At 40.1% G+C, this 19,536-nt stretch overlaps 2 protein-coding genes and 1 pseudogene across 3 annotated transcripts in view; 1 reads left to right on the top strand and 2 right to left on the bottom strand.

Moving 5' to 3' along the window:
* Window positions 1-19,536, top strand: part of LOC145450005 (peptidyl-prolyl cis-trans isomerase pseudogene) — a 430,289-nt pseudogene that overhangs the window by 396,767 nt on the left and 13,986 nt on the right. The window lies entirely within an intron of this gene.
* LOC145449998 (cytosolic beta-glucosidase-like) lies at window positions 1,962-16,409 on the bottom strand. Its single transcript, XM_080328443.1, has 8 exons — window positions 16,269-16,409; window positions 15,886-16,201; window positions 14,774-14,949; window positions 8,979-9,172; window positions 7,105-7,255; window positions 6,652-6,786; window positions 5,068-5,274; window positions 1,962-2,791 (listed from the first exon to the last, which is right to left on the bottom strand). The coding sequence occupies exons 1-8, from the start codon at window positions 16,351-16,353 to the stop codon at window positions 2,607-2,609; spliced, it is 1,449 nt and encodes a 482-aa protein (XP_080184569.1). The 5' UTR covers window positions 16,354-16,409; the 3' UTR covers window positions 1,962-2,606.
* Window positions 16,385-18,648, bottom strand: LOC145450004 (uncharacterized). Its single transcript, XM_080328459.1, has 3 exons — window positions 18,204-18,648; window positions 17,791-18,136; window positions 16,385-17,080 (listed from the first exon to the last, which is right to left on the bottom strand). The coding sequence occupies exons 1-3, from the start codon at window positions 18,341-18,343 to the stop codon at window positions 16,919-16,921; spliced, it is 648 nt and encodes a 215-aa protein (XP_080184585.1). The 5' UTR covers window positions 18,344-18,648; the 3' UTR covers window positions 16,385-16,918.

Below are 19,536 nucleotides of genomic sequence, written 5' to 3'. Positions count from 1 at the left end.
ACGTATAAAAACCCGTTTTACACTATGCCAAATATCAATGAAGCAATACTCATACACCGAATACATTGCCTGGTCTGGTCAATTCCCTGGCAACTCCTCTACGAAATTATTGGCAAGGCGACGGATGATATTGATTTTATGGGAGTATTATATCGTTTGATTGCCTCGGTTGATACATTTAGCGACGTTTAAAACGCCAAAATATACTTCAGCATTGTGGCCCGAGTCGTCGCTAGGTATCATGTACATTAATATAGGCTATCACTTCATTGAAAGATAGGGTTGCAATTAGCAATATGACGTCACGTGACGTCACGAGGTTCACGTTCGCGTTCACACAGAACCTTTCAAAAAGGTTCGCGTTCACACGAACCTGAACCTTTCAGAGGTTCACACTATCCCTACTGTCTACGTACCTCGCATGCGTATTCCGGAATCAAAATAAAGGCAATGTGGCAAAGGATAAGTAGCAATTAAAGTCACAAGAAATCACTCTTTCCATATAGTTGATTTCAACCCTTCTTTGTTGCTATTTTCGCACTTCGCATTATATGGTGTGTGTTTCAAATTGCTAGGTGGTACGTTTCCAAACCGTTAATTCGTGAGACAATTCAATCGGTGCTCGCGATTACAATATCACTCATCATATATATTACCTCAAAAGGATGAATGGGGATGTAAAAAAAAAGCCTAAAACTGAAACTCAAAGAAGGTTTAGAGCACTAAATATGTGTATAATGGAGTCAGGGGAAACTCCGTCCTTTCAGTTTTTGTCGGGGATGTCGCCGAGGTTACGGATTTTAATTAATGTGAGTCTTATGACAAAAACACGAAATGCTCGGTAAAGGGAAGGCGAATTTCAGAAAAACTGCAAGCTTCGCTCAACATCAAGGCTATTTAAACTGCACAGAGCACACTGATCGGAAGCCAGCGACCAAGACAAAAAGCTTTGTATACTATCGCATATATGCATTTCAGTGCAGTGATTCTAGAAATGGGGGGCGTGAAAGCATCTGAAGGGGAGTGCGAAGCCGCAGTTCAATGGTTTTTTTTCGCGCTCCAAGCTTATACTTTTTTGCTCTGATGTTTGTCCGACTTTTATAGTTCAGAATTCTCTCATCAACAGCCATAACCTTCCATGCCAATCAACTATCCTTTGGGATTGCCTGCATTCTGGTTGCACTTTTTAATATTTTGTGATATCATTATAAGGGGCGGGAAAATTCTCACAATCACCATCATAAAAGGAAGCGTGCCTGAAAAAAGTGTCAGAACCACGGTTTAGAGTCTTAATAGAAGAACGTGGATAGGGCCTTAAAGAGAGTTTGAATTGTATTATGTTAACATTGTTTCGAATCATGACGGCGAATAGACATTTTTCTTAAATAACCGTCACTCTTTTATTACCTAAGATCAACGCATTCACTGGGCAGCATTAATAACGATGTAGCCTAATTTAGAAATGAAATTAAAACACGCTGGAGAATATAGCTAAAGTTTTTCACTCGGACCGCCAGCGTATTTTTTACTTCTGAATTGGCCCGCGGAGGAAAATAATTGCCCACCCCTGCTCTATATCAAGGGTATCAAACTCAAATTGCGTCGCGGGTCGGATTCAAACCCTCAAATCGTTCGCGGGCCGCACCATTTTTCCGATTGCCTTGTATACCACGGGGCACGGATCACAGGGGTTTTATTCTAGCAAGTAGCAACACCTATTTTCTTGAAATGGAATTGGGAAAACACGACGATTGATTGAATACAAATATAAACCGATAACACAATGCCCCAGTCGATCGTAGGCCCTTTAATGGGGGGTTTGGGTGCGGAAGTTACAGCCCAGGCTATAGGTAGGCCAATACATTAGATCTCGCCCCAATGCACGTCATCCAAGACCTGCATTATCGTCTGTAGCTCCTTCGTTTCGGCTAATGACACTCACATTTCAATGATAAAAAGCATTTATCCGTTTTCTGCATATATTCTGCTGAAATCACAAATAAAACGTGTTTGCAAGAATTAGGCATCGGCTCTAAAAATTTACCAACACACTATTGCACGGACAATCAGTGTAGTCCCATATGACAAAATTAAAACGAAGGAACAGCGGCGATTCAAGTGCAGTTAATCGACTCGGCGCAACTAGATTCGTTTCTGTTGCCGAAACGCATTGGTTTTGTAGTACCAACAATTAAAATCGTACAAAACAGTAGCAATCTAATAGTATGTTGAACTCCACAAGTACACGACAAATTTGTAAAAGTATCCAAAACAAAAACGTCCAAAATTGTACCAATATTATATACTGATTAGGCAAAGGCACAGTCCAAGTGTGGTCCACACTGCCAGTGTAAGTGCATTGCTATCAAAACAGTCTTTTCTATGGTGACTGGCGCAATGTTAACTCATTACGAAGTTTTATCTGGCTATGCGATACTATTACGACTGATAAATCAATACAAAAAACACACCGGTAAGCATACCAAACTTGTGCAATGTGCATGCATATGCTGGCTACATTACAGAAAACAAACTACATTACTTAAGGCACACCATATAGTCTTGTAGAATTTGACAGCGTCAATTGATATACAAGAACGAATCACTCAAAAGCCATTTTTTTGCACTATTTCCCTGTAGCATTCGGCCGACTTCCTTGGCGTTCGAGTGCCAGTTTGGAAATCCACGTGATACAGCCCGAATCTCTCCGTGTAGCCAGCGCTCCACTCGAAGTTATCCATCAGCGACCACAAAAAGTAACCCTGTACGTCCACTTTATCATCACGATATGCTGTAAAGAAGCAGAGACATAAATTATATCCATATCCATGTAGAACTTACGTGATCTGTAACAATTATTGCTAAGTATGTAAGTTCCAGTCTTGAAGCAATTTAGCCAACTGTGGATTGAGCCCTGAGCCCCCAGGAACAAAGTCAATGCTGTAACCATGCATTTTTATACTCAGCAGGGTTGTAATGACTCGAGTCACGAATTTTTGGTGCCTCGACTTGAGTCATTTTTTCGAATGCTTGAAATGACTTGACTCGAATCAATGTTGGTATTGACTCAGCTTGTACTCGAGTCATTGTGCATGACTCTTACCGAGTCATATGACTAGAAACCAGGACAGCCAAGACAGACATTTCAGTGTGATTTCAAAGAATCAGAGTAAAGTCACCGCATTATTGGTATTTCGGCTATCAGTCCTGACAGTTGGAAAATAGGGCCAGAAACTGAGGAACATTATGATATTATGAATGCAAGCCATCTACATCACTCGAGCAGAGTTGAGAAAAGTGGGTTGAGCCGTATTAAACTCAAAACTGAACAGTGAACACAATGACTTGGACTCGGACTCGAGTCACAGTGCTATGACTCGGACTCGACCCTCTTCGCACTGACTTGAACTCGGACTTGACTCGGTGGTGAATTGAAGATGACTCGACTTGACTCGAGTCAAAACTATAAAAGTGAGATTGACTTCTAACTCGGAACCTTTTGACTTGGTTACAACCCTGATACTCAGCGCCACTGGCTTGCAGGAGAGATCTATAAATGATGACTTAGCTTTTGAGGACACAGTCAGATTCGTCATTGTCGTCAAACCGATGGTGCAGACTTCTACTCGATTACTCTACTAATAGAAGTAGAAATCAAAAGCCATGAAAAGTACTGAAAGAAATTGGGACTACGGTAGTCCTTAATGATGGGCTAGAAGTGAAAGTAGTCAACCAGGTGTACCACACACCCCAAGGTGAACCATAAATTTTAAAGGGCGTACCAATTTGATGTGGTGTACCAGACCGCATCACATAATTTAAATAAGAGGTTTACACACTGAGTGATAAGTAACAGAAGATAACACAAAGGACAAGCAATGAAAATGAAGTGTCATGTTTCGGTAAGCTAGGTTGACATATTAGATTGTGGTGCAGTAATCTCGAGCACCGATTAGTATTTGGCAATAGCATTTAGAATTTCCTATACCTTGTGGCTTTGCTCATCCGTATTCCGATTAGGATTACCGCTAATAGTACAGATTCGGTGTATATTTGGACAACGATGTACAAGTTTTGAGAAAATCGGTGTCCCCGTCCAAAAAAGATTGAAGAGCACTGGCCTAAAACATACCTACTATTGGATAGTAGTCGAAGCAGACAAAATCCACCTGATTACTACACAAAACTGAAAAAACTTCACTACTGATTCCCACTGAATTCAGCAAGCACTCTTCCGCTGCCTATACATGGCACTTCAAAGGTAACCAAGCCATCATTCTGATTGGGCTCAGGGGCGCGACAATTTGAAACCCCACCAGGGATCTAATCGAATCGCATATCCATTTCCAAAGATATCCCATCCTAACAGTAGAAAAGTTTAATGTAATAGGGGTGATAATATACAGTCAGGAGATCAAACAATGGCAAGAATTAGGATAAAAATCACTGACTGAACAGACGCACCAATTCAGATATGGCAGAATTTTGGTGAATTGGACTTCAAGTTACCGCTTGCATTGAGAGAACATTTTGCGCCATGAATTTCGGGACTATCGGGGCATGATAACATTAACATGTACGAAGTGGTTTGAAAAGTACCAGTCAATCCCATTGTGCGCTAGCGGTGCCCTATCGTAATTTCTAAGGCTTAGCATGTGAGGGAACGAGGAATGTAGCCTACATTGAACATTTACATCCGGAGACATAAAGCACTCCAGTTAAAAGTTCTACGGAATTCGGGGCGAGATGTAATGCTGTAATACACCAATGCAGTGCAATGCAGCACATTCGTTTAGTATTGATGCCACATAACAATGCATGTGATGTCTAAAGATAACTCACGATAGTTATCAAACCAAACTCTACATTGATGTAGGACACCATCACTTTGTGTCATCAAGTCAGGACAAATTGACACAGCCCTTTACAGTAAAACCACTCAATAACGTACAATGTTTGAGAGGTATTACGACCAATAAATTAATGTGGGAGCAATATAACAGAAAAGCTAACAAACGCCGAAATATTCAACGCAAACAGTATGCCCAACTCAAGATAGTCAAGTACCTTTCAGCACTTCCTGTATGTGAGACTTGACATAGTTTTGCCTTTGGGCATCTTCTATTTGCAGTGTCTCTTCTTCCTTGGCGCCAACGGGATGCTTTGTCGAACATCCATTCTCAGTAATCATGATGGTCGGTTTGCCATACCGATCGGAAACGTACTTTAGTAACCTTCGCAGGCCCCACGGTACAATGTACAACCACGGAGAACCTACAAACAAGGCAGGAAATGGCTATCACCGAGTAAGCAAACAATGCACAGAGTGTTGGGTACAGGAAATCAGAAAACAAGCGGTAGGTTTACTCTGATTTTATAGCGACTGCACACAATTGATCACCAGTACATCCGGCTGGCAAGGATACTAAGACAATGCACAATTTGAGTCCTCTGTTGCTACTAACATCAAGCAGTAGGTTATTACACTATACCAGAATGGTTATGTTAGCTTTATATAACCTGACACTGTCAAACACACATTCACTTACCGAGCTTGCGACCAAATGAGCACAGGAAAACAGGAAATTCCTGCATTGCGTTTGTATCGTAGATGTTTGCACTGTCGGTGAATTTATCATTTTGATTTCACAACTTGTAGCCTACTTTATAGGCCTACCGTTGTAGACGGCCCATTGTCTGCTCATTGTCAATCATGAATGGTCAAATGAAACAAATGGGTTGACATGGTGTTATTCTCAACGTACCGCAATATCCCAACTAAAGCAAGACTTCGTAGGCATTGATTCTTATATCAGGAAGCACATGATGCAAAGTTGTGGTGCAGCTGTAGACAACTTTGTCAGAATGAAGCAACACGGTGTGTCACCAGCAGTGTATGCACAACTTCCGTGTTGTCCGCCAACAAACGTTGCTGTTGAACGTTCTTTCTCCATTCTTGGCAAGCTACTTACTATGGAAAGACACTTTCTACCCGAGAATGTGGGAAAGTATCTTTTGGTGTATTACATCAAATTTTAATTATTTCTACCATAATGCGTGATGCAACTACCGGAATTCTTCATAGGTTCAGATTTCGTTAAAATAAATTTTTTTCATGTGTAAATTTGTCAGTTTTTAAGGCAAAAAAGTTTTTTTCAGGCCAACTACTTCGTAAGGACGGACAGTTCCAACCAGAAATGAAGATAAGTAGCACAATTCTAACATTTTGTGTGAAAACACCCAATTTACGTACGTGAGGTCAAAATTTGGTTAAAACGTATATTTTCAAGGTCAATAAATGTCAAAATTTTCATCTTTTAGGTCAAAATCTTACGTTTTTTATGTAAAAAAATCAGCCCAAGAATAAAAAAGAATGCTAATGTTTGTTTCGGTACATAAAACCATGCAGGTACCGGGTCACAGAAGCAGAGGAATTATGTCAAACAGGAAAGTTACATAGGCAACGGTCTTACTTAATAAGAATCTTGGTGACATAACTGCCAAATACCATTTTCAGTTCGGGATTACGTTACGGAAAATTTTTCGCATCATCTTAAGCCAGTGTCTTTGGTATCCTGCCGTTTCTGTACACAACCCTTGCTTGCAAACCCCACAGACTAGCAGGTAAAACAATTCTATCGCTGTTCCCACCTGCCCTCTCCCAGGTAGGATCGGTAGCCGAGCCCGCATCCAAATCCGGGTGCATTCGCGTGGCTTTTTCATTGCTTGCTGGATCGCATATCAACCTGGTGGTGTAGTAGTTCAAGCCATAAAAGTCGTAAGAACCTAGAAAATAAATAATTTCAAAAATTACCACTGCACTACAAATAAAATCTCTAACAAGCAGTAAGCAGCATGCAACTAAGCAGACCACGATATTCGAGTAAGAGATTTCAACTAGGTTGTATAAAAACAGCAAGATAGCAATATCAAAATTACGAAGGAAAAACCTTCATTGCAATTCTCAAATTGGGATCCAGATGGAAATCCCAAGTGCTACCCATATACAAAAACTTTCACACGAAAGTATCCATTTGAGGTGCTATTAATACATACAACACTGACAGTGTGACACTTCAAGAACATCCACGTTCCGATCATTACCTTTGATCATTTTCTTTTCCTCCTCGCTAAAAACAGGCAATCTGCTCGTCTCAGATCCGAGCTCTTTGCTTTTCTTCGCAATCGCCTCTTTCATCAACGGAGGATAATCGCCGCTTAAGAAGATTGGGTCCGAGAACCATCCGTTTGTGAACTGAAAAATCAACGCCATTGCAATCTAGTGCTTGTGTTTTTCGATGCTGGATAGACTGTGACTATTGTGTTGCAGAATGTATCAATGTAGTCCCGTTTCTTTAGCAGTAAGGGAAGGAAGCACCATACAAGAGTCGAAACTGACCTCCTAAATTACACCGTTGCTTTGCAGCGAGATATAGGTTGAAACTCGCATAGTTTATCAGTTCTACATATGTGTGGGCTTTTTACTTTGCTCTGCATGTATTTTAACTGTATATTTGTTCCTGGATTCAGAATAAATAGCGAATCAATCTGTATTTCAAACAGCTAGCAAAATGCAACGACTTAACCGTGCTTCATACTTCGAAAAGATAACTTGACTTAATTTTGACTTGACTCGAGTCACCTCCAAAAATCGAGTAACTTGACTTGACTCGAGTCACTTTCAAAAATAGATTGACATGACATGACTCGAGTCAAAATGCGCAATGACTCGAGACGACTTGTGATCCCAACACTGCTCAAATGCAATAATACAGGCCGGGGCTGGGCAAACTTTTACTCGGCGGGCCACATTTATGTATTCTCACAATATAAGAGGTAGTCAGTAACAAAGTACTTCTCTTTTTACGGAGTTCTTAAGCAGTTTGGTACGTTTAACCGGAATATTACATGCACAGAATGCCAGAATTGTACTTGCAAGCCACATAATGGTCGACCACAAGCCACTTTCGGCTTAAATATGATACCTTGAGAGTTGTTGTACAGAAACGTTGCCAGAGTAGCGGGAAATTAGTTCAACAAGAATAACAACATTTTTAATATTAAAAAGTGGTACGGCTTTTAATAGAAAAACCAATGACACGAACCTTATATTTATCGATAGCCTGAAAATTGATTCTTATCATTTTATAATAATAAATTATAGTCAGATTTTGGTCAGGACAAATGAAATTCATACTCTGAAAGTTGTCTCACAGTACTAAATTGCAAAACAATCTCCACGCTACTACGCTTTATTGGCACAAAAACCAGTAATAGGTCAGAATTGTAGCCTTATGAAACTCTATATCGCTGGTTCCCAAACTGGGAGGGGGGGCGTGGAGGGGAGGCACGAATCCGCCCGAGAGAATGTTTCTCGAACTCGGAATGAGTTTAATTTGTGCTGAAACTTCCAGTTTCAACATTGGCGATAATCTCGTAGTTATCGTTTCGATTCTAAATGTCATAATTTGAGTCGAACCATCCACACACTGTTGTTAGATGCTATCTGCTGCCTAACCTTTCACTAATCAGACCATGTCCTTGGATGAAGTGTAACTGGTGAATGCGTGTAGCTGTGTCATTGGTTCTTGACTTAGCTTATGGTCAGGTAAGTTTGAGCTAAACTCAAGTGGGGTAATAGAAGGGATTAGGCACCAAAATCGCTAAGCTACCATTGCACATGATTATGTGTAACACAATATTCAACAGGAAATTGTTTACGCGCTTCTCGCAATTAACCTTATAATTATTGCTGTATATAATCCGAATTCCATGAGTGTCTCAACAGTAATAACACCTTACATGCCATCAAACAATGCGTTAGGGTTGCTCTTTTTAATATTTTTGATGATGCTAAGGCGGTGTGAAATTTTACACTATCATCGTCAAGGGGGCGAGTCGGAAAAAGTTTGAGAAACACGGCTCTATATCATTTAAAAAGAGCATCGTGAAACAACACAGTATGGCAAACGCATTACCTGCATGTACAATTCAGCAGCGTGAGCGTCCTTGGGATCCTTCCCATCTCCTGCCGGATGGGCCCAGTCGGAATTGATGGACAGAGAAACTTTACCCTTTTGAGCGGCGCGATACTTCGAGTCGTAAACACGATACGATTTGGCGTGAGACAGGATCAGATGCCGTGACACAAGGTACGGTTTGGTGAGAGGATCTATACCGAGGAGGAACGGGTCAATAGACAATAACCAATGCATAGTCTCAATACATTTCAACAGGAAAGAAATTTTATTCTAATCACATCATCAATATTCAAGTAGCAATTAAATACAAACTATATCTAGAGATGTTGACTTGTGTGAGCTTATATACTATATATACGGTACTATATATTAGGGGTCTTCAAACATGACTTTTTTTCTCAAATCGTAGTGGGTACTTGATGAGATTGTTAGGTTACCTAATTTAAGCCAACACACCAAATTTGGTTCAATTCCAACCAGTAACCGCATAACTACAGAAGAAAGTTTCTATTTATTATATAAAATTGAACAACAAAAAATTTGAAAATTTTCTGTTCACCCCATGAAAGTGTTAGGTTGTCTATAGAGAAGATGTTCACCAAATTTGGTTCAATTCCAACCAGTGGAAGCGGAGTTATTGCCGTCAAAAAATTTGGATTTGAATAAAATAGTATTTACGGTGACCAATTCTTTAATTATTTATTGAAGTGGTGCCCACCGTATTCAAATCCATATTTTTGACGGCAATAACTCCGCTTCCACTGGTTGGAATTGAACCAAATTTAGTGTGTAGGCTTAAATTAGGTAACCTAACAATTTTATCAAGTAGCCAGTACGATTCGAGAAAATAGGTCATTTTTGAAGACCCCTACTATAAATACTACTATACTATATACTTGATATAAAATGCAATTTGCTACGTATTTATTACTGACCCTCTCGACTTGCGTAATGCGAAATATAAAACATGAAGTGGAAATCAATTCTCGGAATAGGTATCCAAAATTGAAGATTTCATAAATGAAGTGACAATGGTTTCATGCTGAGATATACTAGATAAAGCATCGTTCAACTCAACTTATCCATGCCTAATCTAATTCGAGTGTATAGGCAAATGTTTTAGTAAGAATAAAACCAAACAGACCACTTCAGATAATTATGACCTGTTCAAAGTAAAAGGTATATCTAAGTACAATTATATATCAATGTTGATAAGCTCTATAAGTGTATCTTTGACAAATTCCCATGAAATAATGATTACTTACAACAGGGGTCGGCAACCTTTTGTCAGTCACGGGCCAAATTTCGAGTGTGCAACTTTTTGGCGGGCCGGAATTTTTCTTAGTACTATATTTTACGCTTACTTCGATATATTATATTACACTTCAACAACGCATAATAAATGTGACAATTGGCGCAACTTGCTTTTTGGAAGGTTTTCAACTTCTGATAACAAGTCAGGAAGCAAGAATCAGACCATATTCCAAATGGGTTTCTGAAATACGTGATCTTAGCTTACTCATCGTGAATGTTACTGTTCAAAACTATTGCTCACATGCGTACGTGTTTCCAAATATCGATGCAATGTCTTTTGCATTGTTGAACAAGCTGGGATAAAGATAAATTTCAAGAACATACTCTTTATCAAAACCATGTAGCGATATGCTCTTTGTATGCAATTTGTCATTCAATCCAACTGCATTGCATTTCAAAAACGCCTATTTGAAATTTTCAGGCAATGCTATTGGCGTCCACATTAAATGAGTGCTGAATATTCAGAATTTATTTTGTATAGAAGGAATGTCGGTAAAGCGAGTGAATATTCAGTAATTAAATTTCCTATCACAGTTACAAATATAGCGTTGGTACTAGGTTTTCTCTCCTCCAGTATAGCAAAGTGAGCATAATTTTCTTTGTACTGTTGAAATTCCCCGATAGGCATATTTGTTTCGAATGCGCCTCAACATGTCATGTATATTTAGTTGTTTTCCCCCCAAAGTTGCAAATTCAATTTGTTCAGATGTGACGTTAAATCAGTGGTTCTTAACCTTTTTTCTTCCAGCGCCCCCTTTCAAAAATTATCGTGCTCCAGCGCCCCCCCCCCTCCCCCAACTTCATATTGTAAGGAATGTAATAAAGACAATGAGTAGGAGGGAGGGCCGTAACAGCACTTCGTTAACCCCCTAAAAACGATTGCCTTGCGCACTCATAGCGTGATAAACCGAACTTCTGAGGGCTTCGCCCCCACGAACCCCATATCGTGATTTTGATGGTCAGCAAAGTTTGTGTGGCCTGGTCGTCCTAGGTACCAAAATTTTCCATAATGCATGAATGAATAGGAGGTAATTACATATATAAGTCGCTATAAACTTTTTATCCTCTCAGCCCACGTAATCAGATTTTACCAGTAGCTCTGAGTGAGCTGTTGTATAGGAAAATAAAGGGCGCGTAATTAATAATTAAACATATTCGGGCGTGCCCGCAGGTACAATTATTCGTTACCAGGGCCGTAACAACACTTCGTCAGCCCCCCCCCCAACAAAAAGCGTTGGTCCTGGGCCCCAATTGGGTGATAAACCAAACTTCCGGGGGACTTCACTACCAGACCCCCATTAGGCTGTCCGCTATTTGCTGATAGCCTATTAGGTATCTACATTGGGTGTCCATTTACTGAGGCAGCTATTCTCGCCTATTCGCGCGAAGTGCGAAAACTTTCACTAATTAATGATTGAATTGGTCAATATCATCGGGAATTGCATGTAAATTGAGCAGAGGTGGTCAGTAACGAAGTACTTCTACTTTTTCGAAGTACTCAAGTAGTTTTCCTCTACTTCTGGTACTTAATCAAGTAGATCTGAATTTCACTACTTCTACTTCTACTTCATAATATTTTGTGATTTACTTACTTACTTTTCGCTATATTCAGTTTGTCAAGTAGAAGTAGTTCAATCCTCCAATCAGGAAGATAGCCTGAGAATTTTCGGGGCTGTTTTCACGGAGTATCGACATTTAATTTTCATAAAAGTCGAGTAATAAGCCTAGAATTTTGGTCGCGTTTCGCGCGCAGTGAATGCGGAGAATCCAGTATGATTTCACGAAAGTATGGGTGAATATAATTTAGGTGGCGGGTTGGCGTGGTTCCGTTCACACTGCATTGTCACCCTTCGCCATATCAAATAGTTCATCACAGTAGGTATAGCTTATCATAATGTTTGAAACTGATGTTTCGCAATTTAGCATTTACTTATCATATCGTAATCTAGCTGTCGATGGCGTGTCCTAATCTGGAAAAGTGGACTCTGACTTTTCTGTAGTTTTAGAGCTGTTTTAGCGTACCAACCTTCGAAACTTTCTGGACTAAAGACATTAAATACATGTTCCGTTTTTAGATTTATATTTCACTTTCAATTCTCAGTACCATATATTTGATTTCTAATTAATATCAGTTCTTTTGTCTGGATGACGTACATGTTGAAGTATAAAAGCAAGTGTAGTAATGCCTTCGATTTCCCGAAATAAAGCTACACAATATAGCATTTTTACGGTCCACCAAATTTTTTATTAACGTTTACTAATCGCACATGTGTTTACACCGTATCCAACACACCATCTCCGTATTGCTCTTCGGCTAAACTACAGGCCTTAAAATATGGGGGAGTGCGCAATACCATGATATTTTCTAAAACGTGCTATTTGAGTAAACAGAGGATTATCAATACTATCATTTTCATCCCATGATGTGGACGAATGTTTGTCCTTATGCTATCGAAAATTGGATACCTGCTGGTATGCATCAATATGAATCAAGCGCGTCACCTCTCGCATAGCTCAATTTGCACCTTTTTGCAATCCATGTGAACGAGTTAGGATCGTATTCACAACTACTTACTTACTTGAGTACTTTTAAAGTCAGTCAATTCTACTTCTACTTCAAGTAGTTTTAGGTTGTTTATGGAATAAGTACTTCTACTCGTACTTGAGTAGATTTTATCGTCGCTACTTCTACTTCTACTTGAGTAGCTTTCTTGACTACTTTGACCACCTCTGAAATTGAGATCAATTTTTATCCTCTCTCTGCTCACGTAAACACATTTACCGGTAGAGCTGAGTGAGGTGCAATGTTCCCTCTAAGCTGCGCACGTGCGCAGTGCTGACACGGTCTCTGCGCTCAGAAAATCTACGTTGCGCACAACAAATCCGGAGTTTTTACCATTTTTTAGTCGTTACGCACTGTTGTCCAAGGGTCAGCGCAGTGAGTTGTTGAGTGTGCGCAGACTCATCAAAACTTGATGCGAACATTGTGAGGTTTCTTGGAAACTGTAGGGCCCGTTACTAATAATTAAACATATTCGGGCGGGCGAACCCGTTGGTATGACTTCGTTGCATGATGTTATTTCGTGACCCCCTGTCTGCGATATCAAAAAATATAGAATCGCTCAACGGGATATCGCCCAACAGGAATATCCCTGTCGCCCAATCGTACTAAACTAAAAGACGCACACGATTTCAGATTGGTATTTCTTCACTGACATATAATTTTTCCCTGCCAGATGGAATTCGTCTTCTGGGGTTCAGATTGCCAAGACAGGAACATTCGGTGTCAGTCATTTAGGCGCCCATGGACAATTAAACCTATATGTATTTTGACGGCTATATGTAACGAAGTTTTCGGTGTTAATTTGCTCTGAATACTCATTAAGGATATGTCCTATCACCACATCATCTACTGCGAAGCCATTTTTCTCCAGCGCCCCCCATACCGCCCCCCTGAGCCCAGCGCCCCCCATATCGCCCCCTGAGCGTTTCCGCCCCCTTCAAGATTGCCAGCGCCCCCTGGGGGGCGCTGGGGGCAAGGTTAAGAACCACTGCGTTAAATGAACCAGGAGAGCAAGATTAGATAGCCATTTTCGATTGTAAGATTATGAGTCGGCGATATTTGTATTATCGAGGAAAGTTGCTATTACATTTCTCAGTTGATGAACTCGTGCAAGCATATAGCTGCTCGACTTGATGCGCGATTATGGCAGATATACATTACATCGCCATATTGATTCTATGCTTCTAGTAATATTTGGCGTAACAATGTTGGTGATTCAGGTTGTGAGACAAAATCATATTAACAGTTTTAATCATTGTGGCCAAAACACTTCAGGTTTGTTGTCTTGGCGCACAATGCCTTTTGGGAATTAAACTATGGATAACTAACCTACGGAGGCTAGTTATCTGCAATTAAACAGTTTAAGTTTGAGATTTTGTCATTGCGTTTGAGATGTTCCAAGTGATTTTGAAGCAGAGGAAGGACACCTTTATTGTCACACACCATCGGTAAACCCGTTAAAAAGTATGGCACACTTTCGGTTGCGATATACACCCGATTGATAAGCACTGATCTATTCTACTCTATACAGACAATCTTCATCTCCTACTGACCTGCTTCAACAACCTTCGTTTTATGGCGTCACAATAGACTAATACGATGTAGGAAACTTTTATCATAGGAATACCGCATTCTTTCCAAGCAGTGCGGCACTGCAGATTGAAAAGCATTGTGAAACGGCGCGCTGTATTCTTGTGATAACTAATTATTATGTCGCGGGCCGGACGATTTCTCTTGGCGGGCCGGATCCGGCCCGCGGGCCGTAGGTTGCCGACCCTTGACTTACAACAATAGTCTACTTTTAATGGATTTTAGACATCTAGACCAGTGCAGATCAAGGATAATAAGTACCGCTCTCCAGCAAAAGAAAATCACGCGAGACTTCCTCATGAATAGACAGAAAATAACATAATACCTTGCGTTCCCGGTGCATGAAGTCCCACACAATAGCCCAAATAAGCCACAATCTGAGGCTCGTTTATAGTGATCCATAGTTTAACCCTGTCGCCGAATTCGCCAAAACAATAATCCGCGTAATCAGCAAAAAGCTCTGGGATTTCTTCACTGAGCCAACCGCCCGACTCTTCTATCCTAGAGAACATCACAATACATCAACTTTGAATTGATCGTGGAACTATTACACGCAGCTTATGTAGCATGCAGTATAACATATGTAAATGTAAAAAATTAAGGCATTATATATCATGATGTGTATATGTAGATGAATAATGCGCAGTCGAAAGACTTGATGAAGAGTTATTGGCCTCAAAACACATACCACAAAACTCATTTCACTGGCCTGTGATGCAGCAAGTAATAATTTCATAATGAAACAAACTGTGATTTACCGATGGCAAGCCAATATAGCGTGGACTTGTCAAATATTTGATCCTATGAGAATAGTCTATGAAACGGATTAATAGCACATAATTCCCTCTCTGGTAGTCAAACGAGTTTGATCACCTGCTAACATCAATTTTGACATACACTGCAAAGTACGGTTAGTTCTCAACACCAGCATGAGTGTATATAATCAATTGAAGCTTTGACATGGAAATAATGGCACTCAAAGGAGAATATTAGGCCTACAGCATCGAATTGAGTTCAATTAGCAATTTCCACAACTAAAAATTAATTCTGGTCTAATAATTTCTGGTTATGTTACACCAGTCACTGAGTCACAGCTACAATACTTGTACACCAAATTTACTTTTGAGAAGATATGCGATAAAGTTGGACTTATGACGCTGCAGGACAGCGCAGCTACATGAACAATAGAAAATAGCTTCGGGCCGCAAACATTGAGTTGTTACACCAGTGTCGGTGTGAAACAATAACTACTGCACAAGAGTCATGGATTGTTCCCTAGAATAATTCCGTCCTCATTCAAGTTAATTGACCTACTCGTTTAGCCACGATTACTTTACAGGTACCATGTAGAATAATGCCAATGATAGATACTTAGATACAGACTATATCAGTCAAGTATCAGCAGAGTACAATATTCTAATAAACAAAGTAACTTACGCAGACGGAAGATCCCAGTGATACAAAGTGACCATCGGCTGAATACCATTCTTCAGAAGAGCATCAATCAATCTGTTGTAGTAATCCACGCCCGCCTTGTTGATGTTATCTGCCTTCCCGGTAGGCATAATCCGTGGCCACGACAAAGAAAATCGATAATGCGACACTTTCAGCTCTTTCAGCATCTTTACATCCTCTTCCACTTTGGAATAAGAGTCGCATGCCACGTCGCCATTCGAACTGTCCTCAACATGATTAGGAGTGTGAGTAAAGTCGTCCCAGATACTCTTCCCTTTGCCGTCAGCGTCCCATTTTCCTGAATCACGACACCAATATATTAAGCAAGCGCCAAGAATTTGATTGACAACATGCAAAAAGGAAACCTTCGATTTGATATGCAGAGGTCGCAACACCCCAAGCAAATCCTTCGCAGAACTTCCCAGAAACAGTGGTGTCAGCTGATGCCATCAAGTATTTTAGTTAAAATATACGGTTCAAACTAAAAACAAAGCAAACGGAGATGTGAGGTATAAAGATTACAAAAGCATATAGAATATATATAGGCCTATGCAGGCTATACATCACAGTACAGTAGATCATAGCCCTCTGTCCAATATTAGTAGATACTTAAAATTGAATCGTTATATTGGTCAATTATTATATGATGAAATTTCAATATAGACGTCAAACAAATGACTAGATGACACTGTAAATATTGTTTGTAATAAAAATCCTTCCATCAATAAAATCCACTAGTTATACGATAGTTGCAACGTATTTACAGTACTATAAAATCTGCAAATATATATATCATACACGGTACCACAATTTAACACAGTGGCCTACTGGTTCAATACAGAAACAATGGTCTCAAAATATTCATACGAAAAAAATGTAGAAATACAGTACACGCAAAATAGTGGGGAATCACACAGACATTTTCGAAACTTGCATCCAAATCTACACAGCCATAAACAGGCAACATAATGCAAATGAAACATAGGGTACTTTGAAAATCAAATATATTCTGTCCCTATAGCTTATTTCCAAGATCTAGAATCGCATCAATTAAATCGCCATTGCATGCACGCAAAGACTTGATCGCTGCATTCCGGCTAACGTTCAACCTTTCCATGATTGCTTCGATATCGCCAGTGTCTAATCCATCTTCGTTTTCTGCTTCCTCGCCAAATGCCTGTAATGAGAAGAGACTTCAATGTATAGCCAGCAAAAAACATTGTGAAAAACACCATTCAGCACACAAGTACAGTGGTGTGCGTCTATATGATATCAACATAAATCAATACAGTAAGTGAAGACGGCCCCCTCGATTCGCCATATGGATCAATACCACACGGGATAAATATGTCCATAAAAGGGTGGATTATCAAATCCAAGAAATATCCCCAATTGGTTTTCAAAATCAATACGATAAACTATAAAAGAAAGACTATAATCTAAAGGAGGTCTTCCATCATGGCCCTCCTGGGAAATGAACCATGGCACATGGAGTGACCATATTCGCAACTTAAAGCAGGGGTTCCTAACCTTCATTACACTGTGGCTCCCTTTGAAAATTTTGAAAAATAAATAGGTCGGATATTTTTTCAACCTTCAGCTTTTCTGGCTTCATTGACTCATTATTCAGAACTGTCGAACATTACAGACCATGCCTAGCTCACTCATTTGTAATGTAGATAATTAAAGGCAAGCTTACGATACAGTTTTCATCATACTTCCTTCATTTAGGAGGGATAGTGAATGCCCAAATTTTAAAAGATGATAGATGTTTTCATGCCCCCTCCCTGAAAAGAGGGCCACGGTACACAGGTTGGGAACCACTGAGTTAGAGCATGACTCGTTGATTACTATCACACAAGTAACACAGTAATGAGAAAATCTTACCTGAAATGTTCTACACTTCCGGTTCATCAGCATGTCTGCGATATTATCCTTATCCATCATCTTTCCCTTTCCTATAACTTTCATTGCATTCACGGGAATATGCAACTGCTCCGACAATTGCCGCATTATCTCGGATCCTTGCGAGGCCTCGACGTTTATCAAGTTGATGATGTGTTTCTTATGATTACATTTCACTGTCACTTTCGTTTCAATAAACTCCGTCTTCTTGTTTGGTGTGTAATTCCTTATGAATCCCGTAGTCGTAACCTTGTCCGTGTTTTCTGATTCCCTGAGTGAACACTTCTCCCGGTGTGTCGGCCAATTTTTAATTTGGCATTCTTTAGAGCTGTAGATATGAATATCATGTCTTGACAAGCTGATATGGCAGCTACGAAGCATTGATTTAATCTTACCAGTATAATATGTTTCTGCAGTTTCGGCATCTTTTCATGACTTTCCGCACCGCACCGCAACTAGCACATGATCCACTTCCAATAGGATTCGACATGACAGATGAATTGACAGTGCGCACTAACCGATAGCTGTTCGGCATTCATTCACTTTTTTGCAGTGCACAAATCGCGTTCGATGCTGCGTGGAATTTGAACCCTGTATTGCAGGGCATCGTCCCCCGCTCCACCCCCCAAAGGAAACGGCCACTGGGCCAAAGCGCTTTATAGTTAGCTGGTCAGTACTTTTACTATTTAAAGTTGCTTCAACATGCACTACTTTCGCAAATAAATATATTTTAGGCCCCTTCCATTTCAAGTATTTTACCCAAACTACTATATTTTACATTTTATTTGTAGAGAGAATCTTTGTTCGTCTGTAGACCTTACATATCAATATCACACAACAAAAAGTAACAAGGGGCATGGATTGTGCGTGGACACGTGGGTTAAAGGTAGGGTTCATTTTGGGGTTACAAGTCTCAAGTGACGTGTGCTTCACCTACAGATATGGGCAACGTACAGACGTTATAACGAAGTACTTAAGTAGTTGTTGCCTACTTACTCAATTGGTTATGACGACTTCTACTACAACTATTTTGTGGGCAAACATACTTAGTTTTTAGCACTATGTGTTTTGAGAAGTAGAAACTAGTTTTGTGGTTGCATCCCTTTTACGATTGCAATTGTAATCAGTACTACTTCGCCCATCTCCGTTCCACTGTCCCGTTTTTCGTTGTTGGATAACCGTTTGGATGGATTCGCATCACCTTTACGAATGGGCGATGTAGCCAACAGTAAATTACATCTGCGCCGCAGTCATCTCGCATCTTTCAATTATAGAGATTGTTCAGTCTCTATATTTCAATCATGAAATTCACTTCATTCATATTCCAACCTCTACTTTGCCTGTTACAGCATGGTTCGTAAATTTCTACTCGAGCATAATTATATAAAGGACTCCGACTATTAGTGGCTAGCTATCCCATCTGAGAACACAGGCCTCTACAAGCGGTTCCATACTAATACCGAGATGGACATTACCAACAATGGCCAATGCCAAGAATCTAGCTTACTGGGACGGACGTTGTCGAGAAATTTGTACCTGAGAATCGATATCGAATGTGACAACACCGTGATGCACATGCACTCACACGACCTGTTCATATGCACAGTGGCGGCTCGTGATAATATCGGGTGGTGGGGCAAGGGGTGTACGCGATTTTAATTGTCTAAAGGACGTCACAATAGGGTATTCCGACGTGACAATGTGACTTCGTGGTGGTCACACTCAGTT

Source organism: Botryllus schlosseri, chromosome 11, assembly GCF_051294905.1.
Source record: "Botryllus schlosseri isolate E-star chromosome 11, Bs_hap1, whole genome shotgun sequence".
Lineage (NCBI taxonomy): Eukaryota > Metazoa > Chordata > Ascidiacea > Stolidobranchia > Styelidae > Botryllus > Botryllus schlosseri.
This window is presented reverse-complemented; position numbering and strand designations above follow the sequence as displayed.